Source organism: Cryptomeria japonica, chromosome 6 (genome assembly GCF_030272615.1).
Source record: "Cryptomeria japonica chromosome 6, Sugi_1.0, whole genome shotgun sequence".
In the NCBI taxonomy this organism is placed as follows: Eukaryota; Viridiplantae; Streptophyta; class Pinopsida; order Cupressales; family Cupressaceae; genus Cryptomeria; species Cryptomeria japonica.
Genome location: NC_081410.1, coordinates 682,577,968 through 682,588,515, shown reverse-complemented (window position 1 = coordinate 682,588,515; position 10,548 = coordinate 682,577,968). Strand labels below are relative to the sequence as shown.

At 39.5% G+C, this 10,548-nt stretch overlaps 1 protein-coding gene across 1 annotated transcript in view; it reads right to left on the bottom strand.

Annotated features, from left to right (window-relative positions):
* Window positions 1–9,539: 9,539 nt before the first annotated feature.
* Window positions 9,540–10,548, bottom strand: part of LOC131031432 (vacuolar protein sorting-associated protein 60.1) — a 69,229-nt gene continuing 68,220 nt past the window's right edge. Inside the window, exons 5-7 of the mRNA XM_057962550.1 lie at window positions 10,368–10,479; window positions 10,039–10,196; window positions 9,540–9,909 (exon numbers count right to left, since the gene is read on the bottom strand). Of these exons, the coding sequence (XP_057818533.1) occupies window positions 9,856–9,909; window positions 10,039–10,196; window positions 10,368–10,479 (324 nt within the window). The 3' untranslated portion in view covers window positions 9,540–9,855. The remainder of the gene's footprint in view (window positions 9,910–10,038; window positions 10,197–10,367; window positions 10,480–10,548) is intronic.

The window sequence follows — 10,548 nt, the reverse complement described above, 5'->3', positions numbered from 1 at the left end:
TGGTAAGGAGGGGGAAAATGATTGGCATTCTCATAGAATGGGAGTGAATAGAAATTACACCCATGATATGAACTCATTTTAAAGCATTTGAAAGAAATGGAGCTTGTTTAACAAAATGCTTAAAAGAGCAGACAAACCCTCTCAACTAGAGACTGATAACATACCACAGGTTCACCAAATGATTGCAGAGTCGCGAGGTGCTTGAAAGATGTTGCCTCCAAAGGCTTGATGAACTGAAGAACACATCGAATCTTCAGTTGGCTTGAGTTTAGGACTGCATGACCAGTAGATATCCTCTTAGAGTCGCTAGGTGTCTGAAATGTGGGCATGAAATCAACAACACGTTTGGGAACCTCGGAGGTCCGGAGTTGCAGAGTTGATGACTTAGGAACTTCGGAACCTGGGGTTCCAGAATTGCGGAACTTCGGAACCTCGGGGTTCCGAAAATCCAGGGTTAGGAGGACTTACAAACTTCCAAACCTGGGAGTTCCGGGGTAGCAACAAGTCATGAACCAAAGACTGGGCTTGTAAGCAGAGTTGCCAAGTGCTTGAAAGTTGACTGCCTCTAAAGGCTGAGGCACTAAGAACAGCACTGGATCCTTCGTATGTAAATTGAAAACCTTGTCCCACCGGGCGTTCCAAAAATTGATATCACAAAAGCTCACACCCTTGCTGAGCTACCAACTCAGCAACCTTGTGAAACATGGAAACAACCCCGAAGTGTGGGACCTTGCACAAGGGGGTTGAATATCCGAAGAAGGCCGGCTTCCTTCTCAATCCAGGTGCAGGTGTTGAACCAACTCAACACTTCAAACTAACTCCCAGGCCTATCCTAACAAATTGCAGAGGTAAAGGGAAGAGAGAAATGCTTAAAACAAAAGGAGGTGATGCACCAAGAAGAGATTGTTCCTCTCCCTACCTGAAATGACAAAGAATCAATTGAAATACCTAGGAGATGCACAAACTTCAGTTGTATGAGTGACCCCAATGCATGTATGGAGGTTAGAATTCGTCAAATGTCAAGAGGGGGGAAGGTTTCCCACAAGTCACATTCAAAAATAAGTTAACACAGCATAAATGAGAGAAGAGCCACAAAACATACACCTATGATGAAGGTAAGAAAACATACATAAGTTGAAAGAAGGCAAGAATGGTGATTTCAATTAATTATAAGGCCAATGGCCAACTTACAGTTGCAATATACAAAATAATACAGGAGAAGTGAGAGGGCATAGAATAGCTCAAGCTAGCAGGGAGAGAACCCTTTACAATGAGGCTTAACACCCTTTATATAGAAAAATGGTTACAAGAGTGATCATGACCCTTGTATGTCAATCTGGGAGTGCAGGGAAGTGCATGCACTTGACTTATGTGCATGCAAGCAACCTAGCCATACCCACAAAAGGCAACCCTGAGAAGGGTAGATTGACTGACCTTCCAAAGTCAAAGTATGCAGACATGACATAAGTCACTACAACAAGCATGGCCCCGTACCTCTCTTGATAGAAATCCTGCCAAAAACATTAAATGCACCCATGTAGCTCCACAAAAGAAGGTGCACAAGTCACAAAAGTTGGTGGAACATTTAGGGCCTTGAGTGTTGATCACGTTGTCTAAAAGTGTTGCAAGCTAGGAGGAGTTTGGAAAACTTCGGAGACCTAGGTCACCGAAGTTGGGAAGACTTGGGAACCTGGGAACCTCGGGGTTCCAGAATTCCAGGGTTGAGGAAGAGAAGACTTAGGAACTTCGGAGACCTGGGTCACCGAAGTTGGGAAGACTTATGAACTTGGGAACCTCGGGGTTCCGGAGTTCCGAGGTTGAGGAAGAGAAGACTTAGGAACTTCAAAGACCTGGGTCACCGAAGTTGGGGAAACTTCGAAGACCTGGGTCACCGAAGTTGGGAAGACTTGGGAACCTAGGGGATCCGGCAAGACAACACTTCATACTTCATGATTCCATTGTTTTCTCCTTGATCAACTGAGGCAGCGGTGGTCCATAGAACGTATCTCTGATCGGTTCTCACTGATGGACCAAGGGTGTCATAAAATGACAACAATTCCTATAACCATATCTTCTATAATGACTTCAGAAAATCTAGGTGTAAGGCTTCAACACTACCCTCCTCAATATGTTCTTTAAGGTATTAAACTTATAAGTTGATATAGTTGTGTTTTCGTTTCCTTCTATTGTAGGAACAAGAAGGCCATTATTGTGCCTCACATCTATAATTGAAACTTCAAGTTCCTCTAATACTTCAACTTCTACTCACTTGTTGATTCCCTAACTGATTCCAAGATGCCTTTGCTCACCAACCATGCATATCTAACATGCTGCACCATATGGCATAACAAATGAAACATGTTTGGCATTTTATACCTATCAACCTCTAGAGGGTTTCTTCATTTAACCTTTTTTCCAAGGAATGAACTGCATTCTACATGCCCTCTCCTACACCACATGACATTCTACATGTCCTCTCATACTATTATAAGGATCATTACTCTATCCAAAAAATAAGTTTGGTTTAAATGCAACTACTAAAATCTTATGTTTTGCAGCCCAAATTCCAGTCTCACCAATTCAGTTGCATTCTTGAGACCAGCACTTATTCCTTCCTGAAAATAAATTAGCAGCAACATCAACACCACACTATGATGCAAAAAGAGACAAGCAGATCTTGCCCAATAAAAATATCATTATATCCAAAAAAAATTTACATATCACATGTATCTTTGCTTCAAATAAAATAATCTATTTATAGATAGTCAGAGCTCTTCTGTATTTGTCAATTAATAGTGGTCATTCAACGTGAAAGCTTTTTCAAAATGCACGATTAAGGGTATTATTAGGATTATGATACATGACAGAAGTGTATAAGAAGTTGTTATCAACCTATTGGTGTACGTTTTATCATTCACCGAACATTAGAATAAAATGTACACTCTACCCTCTCTTGATCACAATCACTACGTATGTCAAGATTGCAAAGAAACACCACATAACGACTCCAAGGTTTATATGTGCGAACGGGCGACTTCATGTTGGGTAGCTTCCTTGGTTATGTATGCTGAAATACAAGGGGGACTTATGCTTAGAAATTGTTCACAAGCTTAGGACTTAGACAAATTTAACAGTAAATGCTCTCTTTCTTCTTTTTGGGATTTTCAGATTTAGACTTTCAAAAAGGATAAAAAGATAAGGGTTTAGAGGTTCTATTCTATTCCTAGGAAATCCAAGAGACGGTGTTGACTAAGGCAAAGTAAACCTTACTTTGGTTCGCCAAATCAAACAACTAGACAAAGTAGGGTGCAATCTTCAAAAGTTTGTGTTTGTAATTTTCATATCCAAGGTAAATATCATTAGTTTGAACAATGTATACCTAGATTGAAGTTAAGCATCCATATAAACAAGCTCAAGCTAACTTTGCACGATGAATGAAAATCATCCACTCATCAAAAGTATTAGCAAACAGCTTTACCTTTACCAACACTTATCAAATCTTGTATCCCATCTAAGAACTTTAAACAAATTTTACTCTACTTGTTGAAGAAATAAACCATGCCAATCACTTAGGCAATAAAAATTCCAAAGCCTAGAAGCACATAAGCAATTTTATTATCAAAGTAATCTCTTGCAACAATTTAACAAAAACCTCACACTCTCCAAATGAGAGGAGGAAACCTTATATAGGCACCAAAACGTTTTGAACGGCCGAGATCAAACAGTGATTAAGGGCCCAAAACGAAGTATCAAAACCCTAATTAGGGTTTCCAAAACCTAACTAGTTAGAACAATGGAGAACAAGACATGTGTCATAAGATACTATTTTCAAGGAAGGGGGCGTCCACTTTCCTTTTTTGATGCTGCAAATTCAATGAATTTGGACGCAAGAGGATGGACCTCTTCCATGGTGGCGTGGCAAGCTACTAATCTAGTAATCGACCATATCCAACTCATCGGTACACGTGGCAAAAGTGTTTTCCCTGTCAGCGGCTTGTGCTAAGAAATTTTCATCGATGAGCAAGAAGCTTGAAACTCTAGTCAAATCATCTCGGAGAATCGAACCTATGGAATTGAAGAAATTCCCCTGAATTTTGGCCTTCAGATTCTCTGCACGCAAACCCTTCTTAGCCACAAGGAAGACCTTATCCTGAATCCCCTGGATGGTCTTCTCTACCTCCGCGCACTTGGCCTCTATTTTCTTCAAAGATTCAACTCTAGTAGTCAAGGCGAATTACCAAATGTTAAAGTCATATATATCACTTGCCTAGATTACTCCTACATTAACTAAATCTTGCTTGGGAAGCCCTCTCATGGCCCTCAAGCATGGAATTATCCTGCTCTGTATGTTCTCAAGATCTTCCCAGGTCTCGGATACATCCTGGATTCTACACAACAAAGAAGAGGTGGAGTCATATGCTGATATCAAATTTTCAAAAAGTATGTCAGCACGCTTTGTGGTGTCTAAGGCCCATCCTTTGGCCTTTCCGAAAGTTATTTTCATAATCCCTCATAGATTCCTACGGAAAGGCCAAGGGTGGAGCAACTGCTAGTTCCTCTTAAGCAATGGGATTTATCAGATGATGAACATACCTCCTCCACTGTTCATTCTCATCTTTCAACTTCTTTTTCTCAATTTCTTTATTCAACCTTTCCTTGAGAGTTTTGCAGGAATCATCAAACTCCTAAACTTCCTGAACTTTAGTAGTTCGACCCAAACTTATGGTGGTCACTTCAGATTCTTTAGGAGCAATATCCTCCTGAGCTTTGTCAACTTTTGGGACTGCTACCTGTACAAACCTGAATCCTGCACTATTCCTTTGAATTAAGGAAAATTTCTTGGTTGGCTTTTTTTCCTTTGTCTTGTTTAATTCAGCCAAAAGTGTTGTATTATCTTCTTGATGCACCTCTACAGGTACTCTGGCCTTCATTCTATCTCTCAACCAATCAGGAATGGTTGATTGTTCAATGCCACTATCGTCAAAATCATCATCTATCCCTTTAAGTGTTGAGATTATGCCATCCAAGAACCCCCTTTCAAGTCCAGTGTTCTCTGATTCCACAACTTTAGGGTGAACAGGTTCTAAATTCTAGTCCTCAAAGATAGGAAAAGGAATTCCCATCTCATTGCCTCCCATCTCATTGTCTGGTTCTTGTTCATCTGTTGAAAGTCTAACTGGAGCTATTGATGAAGTGTTGATAGTCGAGTCACGAGTGAGCTTGATTAGACTTCTGTCGCTTGCTTACATCTTCTTTACTAGCAACTTTCTTTCCTCTCGCCTTTACTGAATTCCCAATTGGTTCCTTTCTTTTCCTCGAACCCACACTTTCAGGGCCCCTTGGATTACTAGACATTTCACCATGATTTGAAGACAAGGATTCATCAGCACCCATAAGATCATAAGTGAAGGAGACATTCTTCGCCTTGAGCTCCTTCGTCTTTTGAGCTGCCCGCCACTTTGAATATTCAATTACGGGCCTCATCAAATCGTCCAAGTTGGCCCTCTCAAAATCGATCCAATCAACTAAGGCAAGAGGCACATCCTTCAAGTTAGCATAGTGTGGCTACTCATACTCATCATCTTCTTCAACTTGATCAATTATTCGGAAAACTTCAGATGATCTAATCAAGCTAAGCGGAATTCTAGACCATAGCCTCTTCCTCACCTCGAAATTATCTGCAGCATTAGCCCAATAGTCTTCAAGGTTTGGTCGGTGCTCAAATTTTATTCCATTCACCATTCCCATACGGTGGAAGGGATCAAAATAAGTCCTTGACTGATACTGTAGGAATGGATACCACTGAATCTCTTTGTCCGCATGTGTCGCAGCCTGAGTGGATGGACAAGACTCCAACACTTTCCCAATACTAGGGGGAAAAGATGCTTCCATCTTTTGTTTAGCCCTTTGCACACTCATGAAAGTCTCTAGTTGCCTTACCACTTCCAGCAAAATCATCCTATTCGTAGGATACATAGGGAGTTTGTAAGGAGCACTTGCAAATCCTTGGATTCATAAGTATATAAATATAGGATATTGGATATACCAATATCTGAATCTGCTGATCAGGTCCTTGGATTCTTGAGAAAGTCTCTGATGTATGCCTCCCTGGAGGGTCCTAGTGATGATGTGCATGAGAAAGACATCATTGACCATTTTGAAGTGGTACTTCTCCTCTAGGCGCAATTGTGGGTAGCAATCCTATACATTGAACTGATTTTTCCTTGTTTCCCACCATTCCTCTGCAAACCAAGCCTCTATACCTGTAAGTTATGGCTAATGAATAGATAAGGTAGGAGCTCATGTAGAAGGTCCTTGTCTTTTCCAAGTTTTTAAGCTGATCATCAAGGTTGTCGCTGATGATTTTGGCCCAATTAATCATTTTAACACCAGCTGTGATTTCATGGATGAAATAATACATCCATGGTTCAAACGGTGCACCCCTGTTGGCTGCCCATAATTCAATTCAGCAATACAATAAGATCACCATAATCCTCCTTGAAGTATGATCTGAGGAGCCTCTTAGGCATCTTTCCTACACTTTGCCTCAGTTTCTCCAACCACAAATGGTTGATATTGGCTTCATATTCCTCGGTGTTATCCTAATACATCTTAGTTGCTTCATCTCTGGTTTTGTAGATGGAGTTGTGGTATTCAGGAATGCCAAAGGCTTCTCTTATTGCAACTTCGCCTAAGTTGGCCAACACTCTCCCATCTGGAGCTATGATTTCCCTCTCCAAGGAATTGTAGTGCTTGAAACATTCAACAACTAGCTCGTTACATTGGACTGCCGGAAGAAATCCAGCTGTCTGTACTATCTCGTTTCTCATCATTCTTCGAGCAATTGGAGTGGATAGTTGCCCGTCTAGACCGTGCGTCCCCTTTTTGAACTCCCTGAGGTTGATATGCTCGAGGTTGGTGTCCCCAACCTTCTTCCATTTCGAACTCATCTTGGTTTCTGATGGAGAATCCTTGTCCACCTGAAATTTCATCTGGGTTCTCTTTGATGATCCGGCTTCCGTGGTCATCCAAAACCTGCAAACTTAAAGGGATTAAGTTAGAATCTTCATTTTTGAGTGTGTATTTCGAGGTTTTTATGGCTAAGTGAACTCTGATTTTTCAGATTCTTCAGCTCTTAGAGTTTAGGACAGGTTTCCAACACTTAGGAATTAAGAAAACCTCGAAATGTAGATTGATTTGAAGATTTTGGGAATGATTTTGATCAAAATCAGACTTTTAAATAGATATCCAAGTCCCAAATTCTGCTGAGTAAATACCAAAATCAGACTTAAATGACAGACAATGAAGGAGAAAGGGAGGAAGTTGTGATAATTTGATTCATTCTCCTTTAAATTTTCATCAATACTCGAACAACTAGGTTGAAAACCCCGAGATTCTGCCTTGGAAAACCTTTTTCACCTTCAGTATATACACAAGAAAGAAGTAGCAAAGTGCTGCTTGTCTCAGAAAATTTTGAATCTGCACTTGAAATGTCTTTGAATTGATCTTGAAAATTCTTGAAACCTGTTGAAAAACTCTTCAAATCTTCTCCTCCTCTTGTGACTTGCTCTCCAAGGTCGAACTTTCACAATGAATGAATGATTTTCTGTAAGTATAAACTCCAAAGTAATTCGAATTTTGCATTTGGCAACATAGCTGGTCTTTCCAAATTCGAACTAGTCTTGTTTCTACATTCATTCCACTCATCGAACTCAATGAGAAAGTTGCCATTTTCTATTTCAGTTCAGTTTAATCTTCTTGGGAAAGTTCTGGTTTCAAATCAAGTTTGAGTTTAGCTCTAAGAGAGTTTCTATTTTCATTCCCAGTTGAGATTATGAATCGAACCATTCCTTCTTTCTCTTCCAAATTTTGAAACTTTCTAAAATGAATCTCTTTGCTCTTTGTTTGAACTTAAGCATTTCCATTCTTGACAGCAGGGCAGACTTCATAAGAAACTTTCCAATTGAAGAGGGTGGACTTCATAAGAAACTTTCTCTTGCTGGGCGGACTTCATAAAAATCTTTCCTTATTGGCCAGCGGACTTAACATATTTCCTTCCAGGCGGAGCGGACTTCACAAAATCTTTTCCACATCAAGGCAGGGTTTACAAAACCTTTTCCTTATTTGCTGACTTGATCAAAAATGTCTCTTTCATGTGTGGCGGACTTGTGAAATGTTTTCCTCATTGCTAAATTAGTCTCTCCAAGTTTGGAGCGAACTTTAGCCCTTTCTTTCCTCAGAAGTCTAACAAACACATGCCTTCCTTAGGCGGACTTGGCAACAAACTTTCCCAACTAGCTAGCGGACTTGAGCAAAACTCTTCCTCATGAGGGCGGACTTCGGCATTTCTTTTCCAGCGGACTTGATCATGTCTTTTCCTATCCAAGACGAGGTTGGAGACTTTGTTTTCTTGTCAAGTCGGACTTCAAACAAAACTTTCCTTGTGCAGATCGGAGTTTACCAAAACTTTTCCTAATCATGGCGGGGTTTGTGAAAACTTTTCCAGCGGACTTAACACAATTCCCTACTAAGAGATGGCGGACCTTATGAAATCTTTTCCTCATGTGCTGAGCGGACATAGGAAGAATCTTTCCTCATCAAAACCAGATTCCATAGAAATAAAACTTTTCACACTTCACCAAATTTTAATCTCATGACCTTGAAATTTGAAAATCATTCATTCACTATGCCTTTGAATCTTTTCAAATCCCACAAATTTAGAAACTTGACGCCTCTTGAAGAAAATTTGAATTTTGAATGAGATTTTCAATCATTTTCACCAAAATTTTGAGCCAAAAGTGCAAACCCTAGAACCCCTTTCCGAAAATAGAAAAAGCAAGAATCCCTAAAAAATAGGAAAACATTCTAAAAATAGCCATTTCGGGGATCATGCTTAAAGTGTCAAAAACGAAATTTCCTAAAAAATAGGAAAAAGAAAAAGAAAAAGCAAAACTTTCCAAAAATAGAAAGTTGTCCAAATTGACCCAAATTAATTGCACTTTTAGTCCCTTGGACTTTCTAGGCACACTGATGGTGTCAAAACACCATTCTGACCATGGTTTGCACAAACTGACTTATGACTCCTCAATACTTGGACCTCTCAAAACTGACAAACTTGGTGTCAGGAAGCTGCAAGGCTCTAACAAAAACACTAGAAAGCAAAAACAAGGAGGGTCCCCATTCTCAATGGGGTGATGTGTGATCAAGGTCACAACACAACCACAGTTTCCATGTGATATTCCAATTAAAAAACTCTCAACTGATCCAATATTACACTGAACCCTCAAAGCTGATACAATACAATGTAGTACAGGGTGGGAAAGGTCTTAACTTTTGCTTCCACCACTGATGTTTAAAGATTGCATGGTTAGGAAATAGCATAAGGTTTTACTATGCTGCTCAACAGACCCTCTCGATCATGATGTCAATTTTCTCCCAAATGCTAAAGTGGCTTTTATTTAATGGTTTCGCAATTTTTTTTAAAAAATCACATTGCATGGTTTTTCATTTTTGCAACATCACATCCTTGATTCATCTGCTAGTTTAAAATCTCCAACATTTTTCAGCACTTCTAGATATGCAAGTGACATTGTCTCAATCATGTTTGTAAACATTTTAGATCAAGTAGCCTGGACTTTTTCGTGTTCACACAAGAACATAAGACCCTTCAGCAGACACTGATAGTTCCAGTAAACCAGAAAGACAGAAGATACAGGAAACCAACAGCAAAAATCTAACATAAAAAACAATGGCAACTGCAAGAATGTCATTATTTATCTGTACACAGTAGGATATTATGACAGGCAGGCTAGAAATGCATTATAATAGATATCCAGTAATTTGGAGATTTTCATTCTATGACCGAAGTGAGGCCCTTGGAACTGTTGGCAGCCCAAACTCATCTGTAGCCTGCAAATATGAATAGTTAATCACAAAAGTTTTAAAAATAACTCAATTATCAAAATATTAAATGGCATTATAATGAACAAGTATAACTTTTAGGTGGCTACATGGATATCTGATGTTCAATGGAAGTACCTGAGGATTCGCTTGTGGAGGAGTTGATGAATGACCAGAAGGCGCTGAAGGCAAGTTGAGCTCAGTATCCAGATCAGAATCTTTATCAGGTTGCAAATATGCAGGCATACTATCAGTGTTGGTCTCTGAGCCCATGTCAGCTTCTAACGCATCTAGCTCTGTCATTAAAGTTCCTATAAGTTAAAAATGGAGAAGAGAGACATGCTACATTTAAAATCTTCAATTATAGGATTGATTTTTCTGAAGCTTAGCTTTGATCTTCGATAATTCAATTTGGCTCTTGTAAATTGCAATTGCTTTCCCTTATTGTATACAAAGCAGGAGCTTACCACCCATTAGTTCATCCTCATCAATGTCATCTGGCACACTGTAGCTTCGCCCAAGTGAATCTTGGATTTCAGAACTTATATCCATTAAATTCATCATTTCATCTTGCATATTCTGCAAAATAGAACAGCTTTACTGAATCAGAAAAACTCTGAATAAAATTGGAATAATTTGTGTGAAATA